Here is a 23947-nt window from a genome sequence, read left to right as displayed (position 1 = left end):
TTGCTCGGGCATTGGCGCAACCGTGACAGATATCAATTCAATCCAATATCATGACATTCTAGAGACAACCTTGGGTGAAACTCACAAGATAACCACAGGGTGGCCACACATGGATACTATAGGGACAGAATATTGTGAAGAATGTTGTTTCTAAAAGCTGGTCATCTGGACATGTCTTGCTATGAGGAAAGGTAAGGAAGGGAACATCGATCTCTGTTTACCATAGGCGGTAGCTCTTACTTTTTGAGTCATCATACACCCTCAACAGTCCCCAACTTTCCCCATACACATGAATGTGTTAAGAATCAGAAGAGGGAAGTAAGTTGCTAGCAGATACCCCTGGTGGGAAAAAAAATAGACTGAGCATGTAAAATACAACATGCCTGATTCTTCTTTCTCCTACTGAGTGCACCTAAAGGAACAATATTCATAGAATTTTATGACTAGCGGCTCACTCCATTATTAGGTAAAATAAATCCGGGTGTAAACTTCCTACCTTGATTTCAAAATGTTGCGTCACCTCCATGACATCTGCTTATCTCAATTCTGGTAAGTACAAACTATGGAAATTAAAGGGGATTTCCTATATGAGCAAGTTATTCTCTATCCACAGTATAGGAGATAACTCGCAGATTGGTGTTCAGGGGATTTTTGGTTGGTACGCACCCACTCTGCTCCATTTATTTCAACGGGAGTCCCAGAGATAGGCAAAGTATGCTGCCCGACCACCACTCCAGTCAGAATGGAGGACAAAGATCCTCTGTTCTCCTGATAATTGGGGGACTAAGTAATTGGACCCTCACTGATCTGCAAGATATCTCCTAGGGGATAGAGGATAACATGCCCATATGAGAAAACCTCTTTACAGTTGACCATACAGTACATGGCAATATTTCTTCCAATATAGTGTCAGTTTTCAAACAACCTATGGCTGCTCTATGATGAAACCCATAGGATAGACAAATTGGTCCCTTTATCGTGAACAATCTGGTTGATTCTACCACGGACACAGTCAAGTGAAACAGATAACATTGTGCCATTTGGAACATGAAATGAAGACCGAAGAGCCACACTAGTCCATTGACTTCCTTCAGGCATCTGTCCACCAATTTGTTGGGCGACCACAGTTGGTTGGACTTGATCACTTATCCGCGTACTTACTGTTACTTTAACAACGTTGCACGAATGGATCAATTTCAGGTTGAAGGACACGCTGACGCCTCCACTTTCTGTAATCTTGAAATATTTGTGGGCAAACTGACCAGTGGAAATGAGTTGAATTATCTTATCACTGGCCAAATCCAGACTGAAGCTCAAGATCTTATTTCTCACTGCCCCTGTTGGTAATCCAGAACTGGATACCGAGGCCGTGATAGCGGTGGAGATTGCTGATGGAATCCAGAGTAGACTTAACATACTGATTCCAGAGTTCTCCCCGAAATATCTAACGTTGCATTGTGCTGGTGATAGAACCTCAAAATTTATTATGTCTCCAGAGTTAACCTTGGCTGCTCCAGATCCCGAGATGGACGTGTCTCTATAGTTGACTCCAGACTTAAAAACTTGCATTAGTTCCGAATTTGTGCCATTTCGATTAATGTAAAACACTAGAGTAAAACCTTCCCGCACGCAGGTTGGACCCATTGAATATAAGGCTTGTTGAAAGACGAATTTGACCACACCAGATTCGGTTAACTTAATACTTCTTCCGTCGTGAGACAGACTGACCATATATGGATCAGATACCGAAATGATCTTAAAGGTGGGCCGATAGTTTGTTTGGTAATGCATTGCTGTAGACATCTGAGCAGTCATGGCCACCGCTCCTGTGTCATGAGACAGCCAAAACAAACTAAGTGGAGTGTTCAGGTCATAGACGTACAAGTCTTTACTCTGGTTACAAAACTGATTGGGGCTTTTTAGAACCACAGACATAGTTTGGCTTGGCTCGACTTCTGCTGCACAACTTATACTTGTGCTCTGGAAGTATTTCCCCTCTGGCTGTTCTATTCGTGAACCACTTATCTCGTAACCTTCTTCGCTGTTGTTAAGTTTTAAAGACAGCTGAAGAAAATTCCTGCAGTTATGTTTTACTGCAAAATTCAGATCCGCCCATAACAAGCCATGTTGTTTGAAGACCACCTGATTTTCTTCCGGAGATAAGATTTCGCAATTCATCTTCTCTTTGATCTTTAAATTGAGTCCTGGGTAGATCTGTGAGTTAGACATCTTAGATATGGGCAGAGAAAGGCTAGCCGCCCACGACTCGGATAATTTGCTTTCACTGGTGACTGTGCAGACTGTATCGCTATCGGCTGTACACGAAAAGGCGACGACCCCTTCTTCACACTCGGAGCAGGCTTGGCACTCCTGAAGTTCCTTATTAAAGAAGTATTGGTCACCACAAATCCCTAAAGCTGCATCCTTCTCCGCAACCCCAAGACATCGGAAGCCACCTGGGGTAGAAAAAAAACATAATATGACATGTTTAATGGCACCATATTTCTTAGGAAGAAATTATTTTAAATTTGATTTTTATTGAGAAAGAAATTTTTCATTACAAAAGGATAATCATATCACAAAACATTGAATACAAGGGGAAGGTAACAATGCCCACAAACATTGGATCAAAGGTAATTGGCATGAAACAACCGTCTTAATGTCCATCACAAATCAGTAGGAAAAGGGAAAACCATGTGAGCAAAGGGTAGGGAGGAGGGGAATAAGGGAATAGGGACGCGGGACAGGGCACAAGGGAAAACCTTTGGTAGAAAAAACAAAAAATAATAACTGTAAGGGCAAAAGTAAAACAACAAAACTATAGCATAAAACATTTCCGCAGATCCTAGAGCAAACCGGCACATGTCCTACAGAGGTCACAAATCATATATAAGCAAGTGAGCGTAATGACTATCGGCCCCGACCCAAGTCAAGGGGTCGCGGCAGGAGGGGAAAAGGCCTGAGTGGGGGAGCCCGTTCTATTCTCCATGAAAGAAAACCACAATGCCCACCTAGAACGAAAACGGGGGAAGGTGTGATTCTTTGAAGCCAGCATCCGCTCCAGGGTGAATGCCAAATCAACATGACGAATTAGTTCTCCTATTGTCAGGCAGGGCGCAGATTTCCACTGTCTCACAATCATTAACCTGGCAGCTAAAATTATTTGTCCCAACACTACTTGCATATCTGAGGGAAAGGAGCCTGTATCCAAAAAACAAAGGGCAAGACTTGGGGAGGGTGGGATAGGAAGACCCGCCAGCATAGAAAGAAATTGAAACACAGCTACCCAGAAAGTCTGGATTGAAGGGCACTCCCACCACATGTGTAGGAGAGTTCCTATGCGACCGCATCCCCGCCAGCACAGTCTCGAATACGAAGGATTCATATGCGCCAACTGATTAAGTGTTCTATACCAACGCAACATAATCTTCTGCTCCGTTTCCCAATGGGTCGCACCCTTAGACACCCGTCTGACAAACCCGCAGGCCTCATGCCACTCCGTCAAAGATATGGTTCTTGCAAGGTCAGCTTCCCACCGAGAAAGTCAGAGGGGTTTGACCTGGCTAGAAGGAGTGGAGAGAAAAGAATAAAAGGCTGAAGTACCGCCTTTAGTAGACTCAGTCCGGTTCCACAGACGTAAAGCAAGTCTGGGGAAAACAAGACTAGAGGCTCCTTGGGTCTGCAGAAGATGTCTGATTTGCAGGTATTTAAAAAAATCTTTATGAGGGAGATCGAATTCCTCCTGTAGCATAGCAAAAGATTTGAAGCAGTCTCCAGCAAATAACTGTTTAATCTTATAGAGACCCTTAGCTATCCACCCCCTAACTGCCAACTGGGGAAGGAATGCAGTCACATATAGAAGAGGTAGTTTCCGTAGGGGGGCCAGGTCTTCCAGAGAGGTACGTGACAAAAAGTATTTCCATGCCCAGATTGAGGTCTGGATGCTCAGTAAGGGAGTTTGTAAGTAAAGGGGATCCAGAGAACCAGGACGAACGAGGCTCATAAGCGGGGATCTCAACATAGCCTCCTCAATCTCTGCCCACCTCCAAGCAGCAGAGTCACTCCAACTAACCCGGAGTTGATCTAAAACCATTGCCACATAATATTTCTTGATATCCGGGACTCCAGCCCCCCCCCCCCCCCCTTCCCGCAAGTCCAAGGCCTAGAGTCAACCTGGAAGCGGATCCTGGACTTTTTACCCTCCCATATAAAACAAGACAATATACGCTGAAGTTTGGTTAAATAAGAATCAGGAAGGGGAATAACTACCGTGCAAAATAAATACAGAATCAGAGGAAGAATCATCATTTTAACAATGGCAATTCTAGCCACCCAGGAAAGTAGCGGTTTGGAGTAGGAGGCCAAAAGAGATGACACCTTAGTTAACAGTGGGGAATAATTAGCAGAAAAGAGACCTGGATGCCATCAGGGAGATACCTAAATATGTGATGCTGTCATTTTTCCACTGGTAGGGAAAGCTACGACAGAGGTCAGCCCGCAGGGGAGGAGATACTGTAATGGCACCATATTTCTTAGGAAGAAATTATGCACCTACAGAGGTACAATTGGTCTCCATAAAAGTTTACTGGTGCCCTAGCCCCATACAACTAAAAGTTTGCAATTTGACTGTGAACAGCAGAAGCCTAAGATTGATACATCCCATACCAGTGGCGTAACTACCGCCATAGCAGCGGAGGCAGCTGCCACAGGGCCGGGACATTAGGGGCCCGGTGACAGCCGCTACCGCTGCTATCATTATACTCGGGGGTCTTTTCTGACCCGAGTATAATGATCGGTGGACCGGGAGAGGTAAGAAACATAAAAAACACTGTACTTACCTCTCCACGATCCTGTCAGGCCTCCTTCCTGACGTCCTTTCTGACGTCATATGTACCCGGCCTGCATCCCGGGTCATGTGACGTCCGACGTCATTGAACAAGGACAGCAGCGGAGAAGGCAGTGGAGAAGACCGCGTAGGAGCCGGGGGACAGGTAAGTAACAGTAGTTTTTTATGTTTTTATTCCCCCGGGTCTCCGATTATTATACTCTGGGGTCTGAAGAGACCCCAGAGTATAATAATTGTTTATGGGTGTCCACAGTGGGACATAATACTGTGTGCAGGGGCCACTATTGGGCATAATACTGTGTGCAGGGGCCACTAATGGGGGATAATACTGTGTGCAGGGGCCACTATGAGGGATAATACTGTGTGCAGGGGCCACTATGGGGTATAATACTGTGTGCAGGGGCCACTATGGGGGATAATACTGTTTGCAGGGGCCACTAAGGGACATAATACTGTGTGCAGGGGCCACTATGGGGGATAATACTGTGTGTAGGGGTCACTATGGGGTATAATACTGTGTGCAGGGGCCACTATGGGGCATAATACTGTGTACAGGGGCCACTATGGGGGATAATAGAACGCGCAGAAATGTGTAGGAGGGGGTCGGTCGAGGTCTTCGACTTCTGTGTCGGTTGGGGGGGGGGGCCACGTCAAAAGTTCGCCACGGGGCCCCGCCATTCCTAGTTACGCCACTGTCCCATACATATATCCAAAAATAAAATTATTTAGAGCATCCATCAATACCTTATTTATTCAAAGCAGTACCTGGGGTGTTTAAGCACTTTATCCTCTCGCCACAGATATTCGGTGAATCCATGCACTCATCTCTGTCCTAAAATATACAATGGAATTGGAACACAATGGAATGAAATTATTTCCAAGCAACTAGTGTGATGTTAATATACAGAATTTTGCTCTGGTCTCTGTTTTTGGCAAAAGATAATGAAGAGGAAAAAAATCTATTTTTGTTACTGAGGCCTTAACCAGTTCTAAAATGCCTTTAAGAAATGTAAATGTAGAATATTCTGTGAAGTTCACGAAAACCAATATTCCAGTATTAAGTAAAGGGGATGTCAGGTTTGAGCCCTGGTCCCATACACAGATCAGCTCAGACATTTAACCCCTTTCCAACACAAGTAGCTTTTGATTTTCGTTTTTGATTCCACGACTTCCAAACCCCATAACTTTTTTATTTTTCCATTCACAGAGCCATATGAGGATTTAATGTTTGCAGGAGAAATTTTAATTCATGATGGAACCATTTATTACTCTGTACAATGTACTGGGAAGCTGGAAAAAATTCAGAATGGAGTGGAATTGCAGAAAAACTGCACTTGTGTGACTTTGTTATAGGATTCATTTTCACAGCATTCATGGTGCAGCCAAAATGGCATGTCACTTATATTCTGTGTTGGTACCATTCTGTGGACACCAAATTTTTATAATTTTATTTACATTTTAACACCTTAACCACTTTAGTACCAGGCCAATTTGTGGTCCAGGACCAGACACATTTTAGGTTTATTTTGTATGTGCGGTTTTGAGGGCTGTAACATTTTTCCGTATGTCTCTGTCAACTAATTTTTGCGTCTTTTTTCGGGGACACATAGGGCTTTAATTTTTATGTTGTTTTTATTTTCAAATGTGTTTTAATTTTTTTATATCCGGGAAAATATAAACAAAATAGGAGGGAAATTGTGTCTGGTTTTCAATTTATTTATTTTTTTTATTTAATAACACAAAATGTCACTGAAAAACTTTATAAAATAGTTTTTCCTCTCCGTTACAGTAATTTTTATTTTGTATGGTGTCGTCGGGGGTGGGGCTATAACCTTTAATAATGGCGTTTTATTAGCGTATTATTATTTTTTTTATTATTATTTTATTTACTTTTTTTAAAAACTTTTTTATTATATTTTTATTTTATTTTTTTTTCAGATGGAGTCCCCATAAGATCATAAGAGACCTTTGGGGACATCTGATCACTTTTTTTTTTTTTTTTGTACTGGAGCCTGATTTCTACTATAACTGGGGCTGGTACATTTAACCCCAGATGCAGGAGGAATACAGACTCCTGCACGCTGTATATACAGCTTACTGAGCTGATCTGGGTCCTGTAGGACCCAGCAGCTCTGGTAAGACTCTGCTCCCGGCAGATCACGTGACCGCCGGGTCAGATGGCAGCTGAATTATGGCGGTGCCCATAGCCGTGTATACACAGCAATCGAGATGGCAGGGGAGGTAATAAATCTTCCCTGCCATCTCTCTGGGAGCTCCGGCTGAAGTTACAGCCGGCTCCCAACTTCAGAAGCTGCACGATCTCCATGCAGCTGCTGTGTTCTGATTGGACGTACCGGTACGTCCTGTCAGAACTAGGCAACCACTTTCCTGACATATATACTCTATGGGCAGTCCGGAAGTGGTTAAAGAATTCCAAATTTTTGCAATTAAAAAATTTCTTGGAGTTGCCATATTCTGAAACTCCTAACTTTTTTTATATTTATGTATATGGGGATGGACCAATGTGTTTTTGTTTGCAGGACCAGGTGTACTTTTTTATACCATTTTGGGGAATGGATTTTGCTTTGATCTCTTTTTGTTTAAATTTTTATGAGAGGGAAATAGCGAAAAAAAAAACTAATTCTTTATTGCTTTTTTTCCTTGCTCTGATGTTCACCCTATGGGAAAAATATTTTTATAAGTTTGAAGAAGAAGTGTTTTTCGACACGGGGTACCTAATGTGTATGTGTTTCATAGTATTTAAGTACTTCTGTATGTTTTCTAGAGAAAGAATTTTTAATTCCCTATTATTTTTATATTTTTTTCACTTTTTAAAATTTTTACTGTATTCATTAGACTACCAAGGTGTCTGATCTCGAATGTAATACAAAATACTGGCATTTGTATTACAGGCTGCATAGACCAGCCTGTAATAAAAATTAACACCAGACGAGACTAGGAGCCTTCAATAGGCTCCTGGCTGTCATGGCAACTTATTGCAAGGCATAGATGTCTCTCCAGGCGCTGACAATCTGAAACAAAATAGCAGCGCCCATACGTATCAATAATAGTGGAGCCTTAAGTCAACTTTCATCAAGATGCCGGAGGGCACTGATCGCGAATATTAGCGTTGGGTCTCTGTTGCTGTAATATATTTACACACCCGACTTCTGCTATTTTTGTTGAGAGGGTTGAGTAAAACATGATCCTATTTTTTTACTTACTTGACAAATCCGATCAACATTTTCAGAACATTCAGATAGTTGGAAGAATCCAGCAGGACACAAGGTACATTTTTCACACCGAGGAGGTGTTTTATGAAAGTTACAGAATTCATCGCTTTCGCAGATGCCACATTCAGGTAGAGATTCTTCAGCATCAATCACTTTGGTATCTAGGTCCACCTTGTGTACAGAATAGGTCTTCTGAAGATGGTTCCGAACTTGATTCTGTAACCCTTGGAGATGTGCTTCAAAATACTGCTGTATGTCCTCCTGTAGACTCTGGAAGGACATCTGCTTTACGGTGTCAAAAAGGATGCTATACTGCACTTTGATCATGTCCATTTGCTCGTACATCCTCCTCTGCTGCTCTATGATTTCTCGCTGCTGGCTGACCAGTAGGTTCTGCTGCTCGGAGAGTTTCTGCTGTAAATCCGTTATGGTCTTTTGCTGGATTTTCAAGGCCTCGACAAACTTCTCCTGGCCTTTGGCAAGCTGCAACTGAAGAATCAAAGCGTCTTCTGATGGAACCTCATTTTCCCCTAAAATATATACAGGATTATGTCAAAATTTCATGGAATTGATCATTGTAATGCTGCAAAAGATGTCACAAAAGACGTGACATATAATTGTACTGAAGATATTGTCTAACACATGTCATATCACATGTCTATCGTACCTTCAAAGGCAGTTTGAATTGGTAAGTAGGAAGAAAATGTAGATGGAGCTGAGCAATAAATAAGACTTATTTGTAATTTGACATCTGCACACAGGTCTCCATCATTTGTGTCCACCAGGGACCCCGAACAACAGAGAACCGGACCGCTAAAACAGTGGTTATTCGTGGACCCCATAGACTGTAAAGGGATCCACTGGGTGTCCATCGGTCTGTTGTTTTTATACTGAAACCAGCGGAGAGAAGAGTCCTCCATGCAGGACTTCTCTCTCTGACAATTTTCAGTGGTTTCTGCGGTGGAGTCTCCAATGGTGCACATGTGAACCACTAAAATTGTGACAAGATAGCCTATGCTTTAGGGATCTTTTGCATGTACCGCTCAGATGCCTTCTTGAATCTGTTCAATTTATCAACCATAACAACGAACAATGGGAAAACCAATGAGGATTCATTTTGGTTACACTTCAGGTGGTTCAGCCAAAAGATTAATTTCGAGGTCGTACAAGTTTCACTCCTACAAGGAAGCCGGAGTGAAACAGTTTTTCTCTGGGGTCTCTTCAGAACTCAGAATACCATAGATGGAGGCCAAGAGACATTACAAAGAAATAGTCAATTCACACAATGGGTTTGAGGGCCCTGCTCACAAGAGCTTACAATCTGTGAGGTAGAGGGGGTGACACAAGAGGTAGACTCCAGATTATTATTGTTACTCTTCTGGTTTGCAGCAATGAATCCCCAAAGTTTTGGGTTGAACCCAAAAGGCTTGGACGATTCAGGTTTTATCTGGTTCGTTCTGAACCAGTTTGATCATCTCTATTCACAAGAATCTCAATCTATGATGAAGGCGAGAACTTCTTTCTTCTAGATTTGTTGTAGTTTTTTTTGGAGAAAAAGTCTTCCTGCTGGACCCACTTATGACTATATGACTCCAGCATTAACCTACCAGGCCCTCTGCTATCTCTGACCTTCTTACATTGCTCCTTTATTAGTTAGACTTTCTTCGTTACACAGCACTTACTTCTCATTGGGTTGCGTTCACATTGGTGTCCAGTTTCCATTGTTTTGCTTTGCTATTGGAATAGAATGATAAAAAACAAAAAAAGGACCAAAGGATCCCATTGTCTTTAATGGAGCCTCCGACACAGATGTGAACTTAGCCTTATCAGGATATAGGGATATGATCTTGCTACTGTATACCTTACCAGTTTTAGACACTGGTTCAAGTAGGAGAATGTACAAAACAGGACAACAAATTAAAAATATGGAAAAAAAAAAAAATATATTTAATCTTGACACAAGATATATATGACCCTCAACTTGCAAAACTGTACGTATCCAAGGTTTCCCATATGGCTAGTATGGGGCCTTGGAGAAAGGGGCCACAACTCTGGTTCACCCAATCCCCGTCTTATGTTGTCAAGAATCTGTTTAAGAAGAAAAACGTTGTTACCAAGAGAATCAATTATTGGCATAAACATAGGGGTTTCAATGGTTGCAGACCAGGCCCAGATGTCTTGGCAGCTCACATTTCACGAAACCAAACTAGGGCTGGTTGAACTTCTTTCATCTCCTTTTTGGTTTCCTTTCATGGTTGTCATTCTGTAAATTTATCACTCCTCCCCCTGGTGTACTGGAGTCAGAAGATTTATGATACACAGACTTCCACTTTCAGAAAGGAGAATATTACCCCTTTAAATAGCAGCTGTTGGGAACAAGTCTTCATGGCACTCTGGACTAATATAGGGAAGGCTAAGAGAAATGTAAAGGCTATTATAGTGTATGAATAGGACATGGCTGACAGTTGTGAAGATACAATACACAGGGGTCCCAGGCTAATCGTTTGCACCAGACTTCACTAGCCTTTAGTTACGCCCCTGGAATCAATAATTGACCTAAGTGTCATTAAAAGGGTATTGAATGAGATCAAACACCAGAATGTCCTGTCTTGGGTGGGAAAATACAAAACCATAGTGGGGGGCCAGTTTGTCCTTCAGCGTGCCCCCCCCCCCCACGTCCCTGCTTGACTATCCTTCACTATGTGGGCGGCCATCTTTCCATGGGTCCAATTTACATGAATAATGATAAAGTAGTGAAAGCGAAAAAGACAAATCATGACATAAAACTATTACCAAAGGCCGGGAGGAGGGAGACCAGGGGGCCAGACATGCAAACCACCATTTACTCTCAAGTTTTTGGAAAGTTCATTTACTAATCTGTACTCCAGTGTATATACAGTGTAATCGTGAGCTCCCTAAAATGTAATCCTAGCATTAAGTGACCATCTAATTGAAAGTTAAATAGATGGGAAACATCTGTATGTACATGTGTGCCCTGCAGCTATTGGGAACATGTGCTCTTAAAAAACACTATGCCTATACTGAACAGACATGTCTCCCATTATATCAGTGGCAGGGCAGACTCGGATGATTATGAACAGTGCTATGATATCATGGATTGCAGACAAATACCCCAAAATACTTGCTAAATCCAAATTTGCCAACACAAGTATGATGTACCATCTGAACGATGTCATGACAGAGCTCTACTTTAACATGTTGTTCATTATTTCAGGATGCATCTTGAGGAGATATATAAGTTTCATGAAACGGGGAAGCCATGTACAACCACATGGCCAATTTTGAAGGTAATACCTTGGAAACCCATCACTGGGGTCCTTCGGGTATCTGCAAAAACTTTGGGCCATTGGCCGCCATTAGTGGGCAGGGTCTTGGTTACATGTGGCTGGCAGCACCCTTAATCTCAGTATTAGGTTACAGCACGTTGACCTTGCTATATCAAGCCTTAAAGACCTACAGTACATGCGGGAATAGGGTTCTGTACTATAGCATGGGTCTAATCCAGTGTCAGACTGAGGTTCCTTGGACCCACCAGATAATAAGATTCTGGGGGCCCTCCCTCTAACAACTAGAGATGGGTAAAGCAAATCATAGTGACCCAAATATCCCAAAGTGTTTGGTTTTTTACAAAACCAACCACATGGAGATTTGCCTTTGGGGAACTAAAATGGCCGCCGCATTATACTCTGAGGTCTTTTCTATACTAGGTGGAAGCCCAGGGCAGAGGGAAAAAAAAAATTCATACTTTCCATTACCTCTTGTGGGCCTCCTTTCTGCGTCCGGTGCTCTCCTGGTGATATCAAGTGGCTGGGTCACTGCTGAGGCCTGTCATTGGGCCACCAACAGTTACATAAGAACAGCAAGTGTCATGGTGGTCAGCAGGCCCATGTCACTGCTAAGGCCCAATTGCAATCCTCAGTAGTGATTCCGGGCATACGACGTCACTGAAGAGGCCAAGAGAGATTGTTCAATACTGCTAGGTGGCCCAAAAGGTGGAAGGGAAGGTGAACATGAATGTTTTTTACATTTTTTACACCTCCCCCGGGCCTCCATCTATGATAGATAGATAGATGATTGATAGATAGATAGATAGATAGATAGATAGATAGATAGGAGATAGATAGATAGATAGATAGATAGATAGATAGATAGATAGATAGACTATGTTTTAAGCCAAGGTGTGGTTCATTCCAAACTTGTTTAGCCCAAAATCTGGGACCAGAGTCACCCGAACCTGAAACAAGACAGATCCATTACTGGAGCTATGTGAAAGCATTCTGCATCGTCCATAGAGTTAGTGGCCTTGTGTAGTCAGCAGATAAATGAGGCTGGAATTATTGAGTCTGTGAATATGAATTATTCTAGATATTATAATGTTATGACTAGAGATGAGCGAACACTAAAATGTTCGAGGTTCGAAATTCGATTCGAACAGCCGCTCACTGTTCGAGTGTTCGAATGGGTTTCGAACCCCATTATAGTCTATGGGGAACATATACTCGTTAAGGGGGAAACCCAAATTCGTGTCTGGAGGGTCACCAAGTCCACTATGACACCCCAGGAAATGATACCAACACCCTGGAATGACACTGGGACAGCAGGGGAAGCATGTCTGGGGGCATAAAAGTCACTTTATTTCATGGAAATCCCTGTCAGTTTGCGATTTTCGCAAGCTAACTTTTCCCCATAGAAATGCATTGGCCAGTGCTGATTGGCCAGAGTACGGAACTCGACCAATCAGTGCTGGCTCTGCTGGAGGAGGCGGAGTCTAAGATCGCTCCACACCAGTCTCCATTCAGATCCGACCTTAGACTCCGCCTCCTCCGGCAGAGCCAGCGCTGATTGGCCGAAGGCTGGCCAATGCATTCCTATGCGAATGCAGAGACTTAGCAGTGCTGAGTCAGTTTTGCTCAACTACACATCTGATGCACACTCGGCACTGCTACATCAGATGTAGCAATCTGATGTAGCAGAGCCGAGGGTGCACTAGAACCCCTGTGCAAACTCAGTTCACGCTAATAGAATGCATTGGCCAGCGCTGATTGGCCAATGCATTCTATTAGCCCGATGAAGTAGAGCTGAATGTGTGTGCTAAGCACACTCATTCAGCACTGCTTCATCACGCCAATACAATGCATTAGCCAGTGCTGATAGGCCAGAGTACGGAATTTGGCCAATCAGCGCTGGCTCTGCTGGAGGAGGCGGAGTCTAAGGTCGGACCTGAATGGAGACTGGTGTGGAGCGATCTTAGACTCCGCCTCCTCCAGCAGAGCCAGCGCTGATTGGTCGAGTTCCGTACTCTGGCCAATCAGCGCTGGCCAATGCATCCCTATGGGAAAAAGTTTATCTCACAAAAATCACAATTACACACCCGATAGAGCCCCAAAAAGTTATTTTTAATAACATTTCCCCCTAAATAAAGGTTATCCCTAGCTATCCCTGCCTGTACAGCTATCCCTGTCTCATAGTCACAAAGTTCACATTCTCATATGACCCGGATTTGAAATCCACTATTCGTCTAAAATGGAGGTCACCTGATTTCGGCAGCCAATGACTTTTTCCAATTTTTTTCAATGCCCCCGGTGTCGTAGTTCCTGTCCCACCTCCCCTGCACTGTTATTGGTGCAAAAAAGGCGCCAGGGAAGGTGGGAGGGGAATCGAATTTTGGCGCACTTTACCACGCGGTGTTCGATTCGATTCGAACATAGCGAACACCCTGATATCCGATCGAACATGTGTTCGATAGAACACTGTTCGCTCATCTCTAGTTATGACTATTACATTATTCCTCTTCTCTAATATGTAGGTCAGTTGCTCCAATGTAATGCAGAGAAAGGTTCATGTCCTGCTTATTCAGGATATCCTGCCTTTGAAGATGCTTTTTGGTTTTCCCCTTGCACATCATTTTTGTAAAAACTGGGTGGACAAGGACAGAGTTTAGGCCACATCCTGGTAAATGTACTATAATGTACAGAAGACATTAGGGTAAACGTGAGCTCAGACTGATACTAGCTAGGGGGCCAGAGGGGCTCATTTATTCTTATTATACCAAATACTGTGCTTTCATCCATAAGCCTGAGATATAACTGTGTTTACTATACCAGGTACTGTGACATCACTGTTTACTATACCAGGTACTGTGACATCACTGTTTACTATACCAGGTACTGTGACATCACTGTTTACTATACCAGGTACTGTGACATCACTCTTTACTATACCATGTACTGTGACATCACTGTGCTTATTATACCAAATGCTGTACCATCACTGGGTTTGTTATAGCAAATACAATGTAATATCACTGTAGTTATTAAGATTGTACTATAAGATAAGTGTTTATTACTAGAGATGAGCAAACACTAAAATGTCCGAGGTTCGAAATCCGATTCGAACAGCCGCACACTGTTCGACTGTTCGAACGGATTTCGAACCCCATTATAGTCTATGGGGGGAAATGCTCATTTCAGGGGTACGCAAAATTCAATAAAATTATACTTACCAAGTCCACGAGTGACGGTCGGGCTGGATTCTCCTTGAAGTCTTCTCCCGACACAGCGCCCCCGTGGCGTCTTCTGGCTGGAATTCACTCTGCCTAGGCATCGAGGCCTAGACAGAGCCGACTGCGCATGCGCGGTCGGCTCTGCCCGGCCCGACGCCTGAGCAGAGCCGACTGCGCATGCGAGGGCATGCCTGCGCATGCGCAGTCGGCTCTGCCTAGGCCTGATGCCTAGGCAGAGTGAATTCAAGCCGGAAGATGCAGCGGGGACGCTGCATGGAGAAGACTTCTAAAGGTAAGAGAAGAACCAGCGTTGATTGGCAGAATGTATAGCATTCTGCCAATCAACGCTGGTTCTGCATCGAACCTTAAACTTCGAACAGCTAGTAGTGTTCGATCGAGTATGAGTATTTTGAATACCGTAGTATTCGATTGAACACTACTCGCTCATCTCTATTTATTACCCCTAGTAATGTGACATCACTGTGTCCAATATACCAAATACTATGACATCACTATATCTATTATTTTTGTACTGTGGCATTACTGTGTGTATTATCCCCATGACGTGATATTATTGGGAGCGTTATTCACATTCTGGGACATCATTGTAACGCTGGGTTCACACCTGTGTTCGGGTCTCCCTTCTGTGGTTTCCGTCTTCTTCATGCAAGAAGACGAAAACCACAGACCGGGTCCGGCCGTGAGCGGCAGTGAGCGTTTTATGCTCTCTGCCACTAAACCGTTTTTTTTTTATCCGGACACCGCCGCTCACCGCCGCTCACGGCCGGACATCTTTCTCACCCATTCATTTGAAAGGGTCAGAAAGAGTCCTGCAGGTTTCCGTCTCCTGCCCCTGTTTTGTGCAGGAAACGGAAACCTGCAGAACGGAGACTGGGCGCAGATGTGAACGAGCCCTAAGGATTATTTCTTGGGTATGATGGCTGCAGCTGAAATTGGTGCTTGAAGGAGCTCTGTGTTCCCTCTGCTGTATCCTCTTTCCTTTGTATATTGATAGTATTTTATTTAGTAGTATTATTATTACTAGTACTACTATGTAAGTGCATTTTTGGGAATTGGCTAATATAGATATATATAGAGAGAGAACCTACATATATATATATATATATATATCCTACTTGTATATTCCTATTTAGTGTCAGCTAGTGAATGTAGCCGTGGATAATTAAACAATCACTCAGTACATCAAATGGAGAAGACCCCGGGGAAAGTAACCTGATCCTGTGAAACATAATGCTGCCTTTCAGCAAATTTTACTTCCACTTGCATAGTGCCGGACACATAATTCAAGATAATGCAGAACAGAGCGAGGTTACATGGCAGCAAATACTAATGAAGTCTCCTACAGAAGTAGCTATAAGAGGGGGGCCAGACTAAATAAACAGGGGAAAGGAGGAAAATCCTTCACTGCAAAGTGTTATCTTTCTGAATGAAAGTGGTCAATGAGACGGTGTTATAGGAGGAGATATTTCATCGCAGGCACATACAAAGACATACAAGTCACATATAGCAATAAGCTGTGTGGTCTACAGGCGGCAGTTTCATCATCCAGAAGGGAAAACTTTAAAAGGGTCACTAGAACCCAGAAATCAACCCGGCGCCCATAGATAGATAGGTTATAGTCACCTGGATCAAGCAGTGTTTCCATTTGTAAATCATGCCTCCATTACCGAGATATCACTGGTTTTGTCAATATGCAAAAAAAAACGTATTAGAGCAATGGCAACGTCCGCATTGCTCCAAGCAGCTCATTCACATCTTAACAAAAACATTGATGTCTCTGCAACAGAAATAGAAATTTACAAGGGGAAAACACTGCTTGATCCAGGTGACCCTAACCTATCTATCTGTAGGGCCGGGTTGATATGCTGGGTTCTGGTTACAGACTCCATTTAAGACCACTCTAAGCATCTGGTATGACATCATTGCACCCTATATAGTGACATCACATGTTATGAGATGTTCAGCCAATCAAAAGCTATCAGTATTGTGAAAAGCAATTCATTGTACAACCACTTTTTCGCCTTTCTGCTGAGTAATGTCATCTACACTAAGAGAGTAACTAAGTATCCCCAGCTGATGGATTTACCCTACTTATATATATTTGGAACCATTGCCAGTCCTTACAATTGAATTACATTGTCTTCCTTTCCATCCATTGTGACACAGACTAAAGCCATCCATACACATAAGGCAGATGTCTATTCTGAAGATGGGAGAATGGGAATGAATGGAACAATTTATGATAGCAGAGGATTAAAGGATAGGGCATGTTGAATACCAACATGCCTGATCCTTCTTTTACCCAATAACAGGTGTCAGTAATTCTTGGACAGATCTTTACAGATTAGATTGTTATACTGGTATATAATGCCAAAACATTGTGTGTCTTCACATGTGGACCACACAGCTTAGTCATTCTTAAAATGCAGATACACCTTCAATATTGGTCAAAGACTTGTTATTCCTCCAGAGCCCCCGTGATGAGCATACACTTGTATTCAATAGGAACAACTAGTAAACCACTGCTAAATACCTCTTATGTCCCAGAACTGATTCATCCTTCCCATACGTATAAGATAGTCCGCCAGTGGTGCTAAAATTGGCAGATTTGGCAATTCTTTTTGTATACTTATATGTGGGCCTTTAGTCTGCACATTAAAGTTGGGGGCTCTGTTGATGCCAAAAGCAATATCTTCACAATACCCCCTCCCCAGTATATAATGTTCATAAAAATAGCTCTCAGACATTTATTAAAGGGATTATCCAAGACCTAATATCAATGACCTATTCTTAGGATATGTTATGAGATCAGTGGGGATCTGACACCTAGGAATAGTATATACAGTATAAGGGTATGTTCACGCATCAGAATTTGCATTCCGTGTGTGAACACTTCCGCATGGCTAGCTACGACGGGATGTTGGTGCAGTGCACCGGCATCCAGTCAAAGCATTCCGATCCGGATTAGGTCTGAAGAATGGGCCTAATCGGCAGGGATCCTCGCACTGTGGATGCCGCAGCTGAGTCAGCCGTGGAATCTGCGGTAAGACAGGGCAGCTCACTTCTTTTTTCCGTTACAAACTAGCGGAAAAAAGAAGGGAGCGGCTCCGATTGAAGTCAATGGGAACCTTTTTGAGAGCTGGATTTTGAGGTGGATTCCGCGTCAAAATCCACTCCAAAAAACTCTATGTGAGTATACCCTAATATTAGGTCTTAACTTCAATCTCTTCTTCCTCTTTTTGCTCCTTTTCCCACCGACCAATAATTATTGGTAAATAGATATGTCGTAGCAGAAATTAAACAAGACTCGTAAAAAAAATTCCTTAAAGTACCCTAAAAATCACCACATTACTGGAATAGGCTGAGCTATTCACAACTATAGCCACATAACAGGTCCCAGATCTGATTTTATCACGTGTCTATTGTACTCAGTGGCGTAACTAGGAATGGCGGGGCCCCATGGCGAACTTTTGACATGGGCCCCCCCTGACCTCGTCCGACCCCCTCCTATGCATTCCTGCGCGTTCTATTATCCCCCATAGTGGGCCCTGCACACAGTATTATTCCCCATAGTGGCCCCTGAAAACAGTATTATCCCCAATAGTGGCCCCTACACACAGTATTATCCCCCATAGTGGCCCCTGCACACAGTATTATCCCCAATAGTGGCCCCTGCACACAGTATTATCCCCCATAGTGGCCCCTGCACACAGTATTATCCCCCATAGTGGCCCCTGCAAACAGTGTTATCCCCAATAGTGGTCCCTGCACACAGTATTATCCCCAATAGTGGCCCCTACACACAATATTATCCCCCATAGTGGCCCCTGCACACAGTATTATCCCCCATAATGCCCCCTGCACACAGTATTATCCCCCAAAGTGTCCCCTGTATACAGTATTATGTCCCACTGTGGACACCCATAAACAAATATTATACTCTGGGGTCTTTTCAGACCCCAGAGTATAATAATCGGAGACCCGGGGGAATAAAAACATAAAAAACTACTGTTACTTACCTGTCCCCCGGCTCCTACGCTGTCGGCCTCCGCTGCCATCCTTCTGCAATGACATTGGACGTCACATGACCTGGGACACAGGCCGGGTTCATGTGACGTCAGAGATGTCAGACAACAAGGAAGGAGGCCTGGCAGGATCGTGGAGAGGTAAGTAACAGTGTTTTTTATGTTTCTTACCTCTCCCGGTCCACTGATCATTATACTCGGGGGTCCGAAAAGACCCCCTGAGTATAATGATAGCAGCGGTAGCCCCTAATGTCCCGGGCCCTGTGGCAGCTGCCTCTGCTGCTATGGCGGTAGTTACGCCACTGATTGTACCATATGGTTTCCAGCCATAAATTATTGTCATTGACTGATATACAGAGCTATACGTTCCATTTTAATAATATCCTCTGAATATTATACCTACTGATGAATTCTAGAAACCTAACGCCAAGACGTTGCTCTAGAATATATGGCCTAAGGAACCTTTTACCTAAACATAAAGGACCAGTCGGTGACCTGTCTTCTGGCAGTAGGTTCCATTAGTCTCCCTTTGTACCTATTAATACAGCTAAAACGTTTAATCACTTCCTCCCTCCGGACCTGTCATCCAGTTTCCTTTTATAAAGTCAACATCAATAATCAGAAGAAAGACTGACAGCTCTGCCGAGAAGATGCCCTGACTAGGCCAAGCTGTCTTACATAACCCTGCAGGCTTGGACTTGCTTAAGAAGGTGCCAGATGATCCACTAGGCCTCAGGCGTGTAAACCCTGACAGTCGTCTAATAGCAGTAGAATACGAGAACCACTGCAAAAATAACCACAACTGTTCTGTAGATATCTCTGTAACTACTATGTAATTACACCAAAGAACTATTTATTACATGTACGATTGACTCATCCGTTTTGGCTCGAAACTTCGGATAAGTCATCGTAAGAAAATGAAATTATTATATTTGTCTTTAAGTAGATTCAGATTATTTCAAAGAAAATATAAATTTCTTATTCTAAACAGGTCCATACCCTGCAGGTTACAAAGGATTTACAGGTTCGGGGAAGCTTCTAAGCTAAGATGTTGTCCAAAAGCTATGTCAGGGTCCATTCATATGGAGGAAAATGGCGAGGAATTTGGTGTGGAATTTCAGCGCTGAAAACTTAACTTCAATGGGTTCCTAGCAGAAAAATGAACCTATTGAAGTCAATGGGAAGCTTTTTATTCAGCGCTGAAATTCCCCACCAAATTCCTCACCATTTTCCTTTGTGTGAATGGACTCTAAGAGCCTAGTGGTAGACATGGACTTAAAGGGGCTCTATCAGCAAAATCATGCTGATAGAGCCCTACATATGCGTGAATAACCTTTAAAAAGGCTATTCAGGCACCGTAAAAGTTATATTAAACTACTCCCCCCCTCCCCGTTTTAAAATAATAACCTAAAAACGAATGTGCTCTACTTACCGAACGTGCACGATGGGCGGGCATTCAGGGTGTGTCTTCATCTTCGTCCACGCCTCTTCTTCCTTCAATGTCCTTCGGTCCCGTCCTCCTCTGGCGCTCGCAAACGGACACTGATATAAAAAAATAGCCTGAGCGCATGCGCAGTAGCCGTAGAAGAATCCGCATGCTACTGCGCATGCACCCAGGCCATTTTTTTTATATCAGTGTCCGTTCGCGAGCACCGGTGGAGGACGGGACCGGAGGACATCGGAGGAAGAAGAGGCGTGGACGAAAATGAAGACACACCCTGAATGCCCGCCCAGTGTGCACGTTCGGGAAGTAGAGCACATTCTTTTTTAGGTTATTATTTTAAAACGGGGGGGGTAGTTTGATATAACATTACCGATGCCTGAATAGCCTTTTTAAAGGCTATTCACGCATATGTGGGGCTCTAGCAGCATGATTTTGCTGATAGAGCCCCTTTAAAGTGAATTTCCACCCCGAGCTTAAAATTGGCCATTTATTAGTAAATCAGAAATGACAAGGCCATCCAAAGTTTGGTGATGATCGTGCATTTACTTACTGAGATATTGGCATTTTTCTGTTCAGGTTTGGTGGCCATTTTTGTAATAACAGGAAGTGCCGCCATATTTTTCACTTTATCACTTTATCAGCATGTTAAATCAATAAGAAAGTGAGTTGTATAAGGTAATTCCAAGTTGGCAACCAATTCCAAGTTGGCAAGATAATTCCAAGTTGGCGACCAATATGACTATAGATAATTCCAAGGTGGCCATCAATATGACTATACTTCCTGTCCTAAGATGGCTTCCGTAACTGGATAGAACTATCTTAATATCTCTGAAGATAAAGCAAAGATCATTACCAAACATTTGTATCTCTAACTTCTGATTTAAAAAATTTTTTTTAACAATTTTACATTTTGGGTGAAAATCCTCCATAAAGGGGTTGACCCCTCAAGAAAGAAAATCAAATAATTCTGAAAAAAACCCATTTTTTTTTAATTGTTCAGCCTCGACAACAGAGTGAAAATCAGATGCAACCACTTTTTATCATTCCGATTCAAAAATGAAGTATCTTTACGAATAGTCTTAAAAATATCCGACAGCTCTCATGCAGACCAATGTGTTTCTATAGTAACAGACCACAATCAGGCTTGTATGTAGTCTGATTTTGGAATAACACTCCCTTATGCCTAACGGGTGTTTCTTGCCTACCTACATACAGGGCGCATGACTACAAGATCTGACTACACAAAGCTTGTTTGTAGTCTGTAACCATACTAGGTGTATACACAAAAAGATAGGATATTTTAATTATAGGATAAAAAACAACTACTTACCCTGGGGGATTGGATACATATCATGTAAAAGATAAGGGGTATAGTTGTCCAAAAAATGACAAATTATGAGCTAAAATAGCAATTCAATTATTTGTCTCTATATGTCTTGTATATCATGACTCTCCATCACAACTTCTTCATGATCTCATGAAATCAAGATAAAGTACCCGAAATATAATTCTTACCTGGTTTGATATCACAGGTGAGTTGAACTCCCAGTGGAGCGCCCCCTAGCTCGGCATTAGAGAACTGAAGATCTGGTACCTCCCCAATAAAGTGAGCTGCCCTGTCTGACAACCGCACCAAACCTTGTTGCCCCTCCGCAGGTGCACATCCTTCCCCAGTACAAGGGACTCTGCTTCGAGATTTCAGACGGATCCTCAGGGGCAGTTTACATTCAATCCCTTTGCAGTCTCTGGTGACATTACTATGTGTTCCTCCCCAAGCATCAGGACTACCAGAAAAGTCAACCCTTGTAGGAGCTGCTGCCGGCTGACTGCTCCTTCCAGGCTGGTAAGGAATATCACTGCTTGCTGTCTGCTGGTAGGAGTGTGAGGTCCTGCTTGCTTTAACTGGGCACCTGGCACCCACACATGGCTTTTGTTGGTCAATTTCCATGGAACTGCTGGGACAGGACTGACCCCCGGGACATCTCTCGGATGGAATTCCATAACATACCGGCAGGAATATCAGGAAGACCGTCCATGTGCACAACCACCAACTCGGCATGGTTATCTGCAGGTATAAAAAAGCATAAAAGTCATCAGAACAACCCATCCACATCATGAGCAACTTTGCAAAAAGTTGAGGAGCATCTTATGGACATAAACTCATCGGACATCTTACCCTCTATATAGAATGCAATCCTTTAAGCTAACAATGTAAAAAACCCTTGAATGTCTATACATAAAAGCCCCTCGAGCATGTGCTTCCAATTGCAATTGACTCCGCTGTACTGTCTTGCTTAAGAATATTTTCTTTCGCAGGGATGAACCTTGTAAGAGATGTTTTATGGTTGGAATACCTTGGGAAGACTTGCGGAGTCAAGTCCTCTGAGCTGCTACCTCCAATTAATGACTTATCATCAGTTCAGAGAACTCGTCTATCCAAAGTAGTGACCTCTGAAAAAAAGCTGGGGAATGTAATGTGCAACATTCCTCGGATTTCATTAGCTTCGAATTTCTCAGGGACCACCCATTAACCCTCCGCATACTAGCCCCAATGGTCCATCGACTTACCTTAAAATTAAATTCCGCTTCTTCTCCTACGTCCAACTATAGATCTTCAATGACATATTATGAAAGCAGGTCCATTATTCAGCGAATTCTTCACCCCCTAATGATACAGGTCCATGCCATGCCCCATGCTGTCACATTGAGACAGGGGTAAAGAAGAAGGTTAAGTGTTTGCGACACAAGTAAATGGAAATCCTAGTTTTAGCCTAATGATGGTCACCAAGGGCAGGAATGCTTTTCATTGTGTAGTTCAGTCAATCCCCCCTTTCAGACTGAAGCTGCTACAACTTTTTTTTTTTTTAACTCCCTCGGAGGTTCAGCTATAGTCAAGATGTTTAAGAGCTATTGGATTTCAAGACCGCTTCCTGCATTTTTGCTGGGACAGATAATTTACTTACCAAAACAAAAACAGAAGACAAGAAAAGGTAAATCTACAACCCCATACTTACTCGTAAATGAAAACATAAGGGGCCAATGTTCAACTTCTGGCTTCGCCTCTAGGCGTCCTGTGTTTCTTTTGGATCATATTAAAGGATCGATGGATAGTTCCATGGCAAGTGATGGAATTTTACAGCACATCTCATTGGGGGGTTGTTGCCAACACTGTAGGGGGACTGTAGGGTTATAGGTTGGACTTGATGGACTGATGTCTTCATCCAACCTCATCTACTATGTAGCTATCTTGTATTTGTTGTAATTCCTTTTATATTGCAATTATAACCAAATCTATTAAAGCAGTAATATATGATCAACCCTGTAATGAACTAGAGAAAGCCACCAGTTACTACTTCTGGTGCCAGTTCCCAGCAGAAGGTCGCAGTCCCTGGTGGTTATTCGGTAACTAGACGTTTCCTCTGCTCCGGTCCCCATTTTCCACTACGGCTCTGATACTTTGGACTGGAGTTCTCCTGAAAAGCTGTAACAGGTTGCCTGAAGATGATGTCACACCCATTGTCTATTTACCTCCTTCCGCCATAACTTTTTCCTTTTTTAACTCCAAAGCACTTGTATGAGGGTTTATTTTTTGCAAGACAAACTGTACTTCCTAACTGCACCATTTAAAGGGATTCTATCATTAGAATCCAGTTTTTAACTAAGCCCACATCGGAATAGCCCTAACAAAGGCTATTCTTCCTCTACCTTTCTTCTCCGTGCCGCTTTTCGGTAGATATCCCGTTTTTCATCGTTATGCTAATGAGTCTCCAGACAACACAGGGGGAATTTTCCCATGCTCAAACAGCCCTGGGGTGTTTGAAAGCTCTCCAGTGCTCCAGTGCCGCCTCCATCTTC

The 23947-nt window shown here is 43.0% G+C and overlaps 1 protein-coding gene across 1 annotated transcript; it reads right to left on the bottom strand.

Annotated features, from left to right (window-relative positions):
* Window positions 1–506: 506 nt before the first annotated feature.
* On the bottom strand, window positions 507–22474 carry LOC142200950 (uncharacterized). The gene is made up of 5 exons (XM_075271705.1): window positions 22447–22474; window positions 21608–22157; window positions 8071–8609; window positions 5612–5678; window positions 507–2456 (listed from the first exon to the last, which is right to left on the bottom strand). The coding sequence occupies exons 2-5, from the start codon at window positions 22149–22151 to the stop codon at window positions 937–939; spliced, it is 2670 nt and encodes an 889-aa protein (XP_075127806.1). The 5' UTR covers window positions 22152–22157; window positions 22447–22474; the 3' UTR covers window positions 507–936.
* Between the last annotated feature and the right edge of the window lie 1473 nt (window positions 22475–23947).

Source organism: Leptodactylus fuscus, chromosome 4, assembly GCF_031893055.1.
Source record: "Leptodactylus fuscus isolate aLepFus1 chromosome 4, aLepFus1.hap2, whole genome shotgun sequence".
In the NCBI taxonomy this organism is placed as follows: Eukaryota; Metazoa; Chordata; class Amphibia; order Anura; family Leptodactylidae; genus Leptodactylus; species Leptodactylus fuscus.
This window is presented reverse-complemented; position numbering and strand designations above follow the sequence as displayed.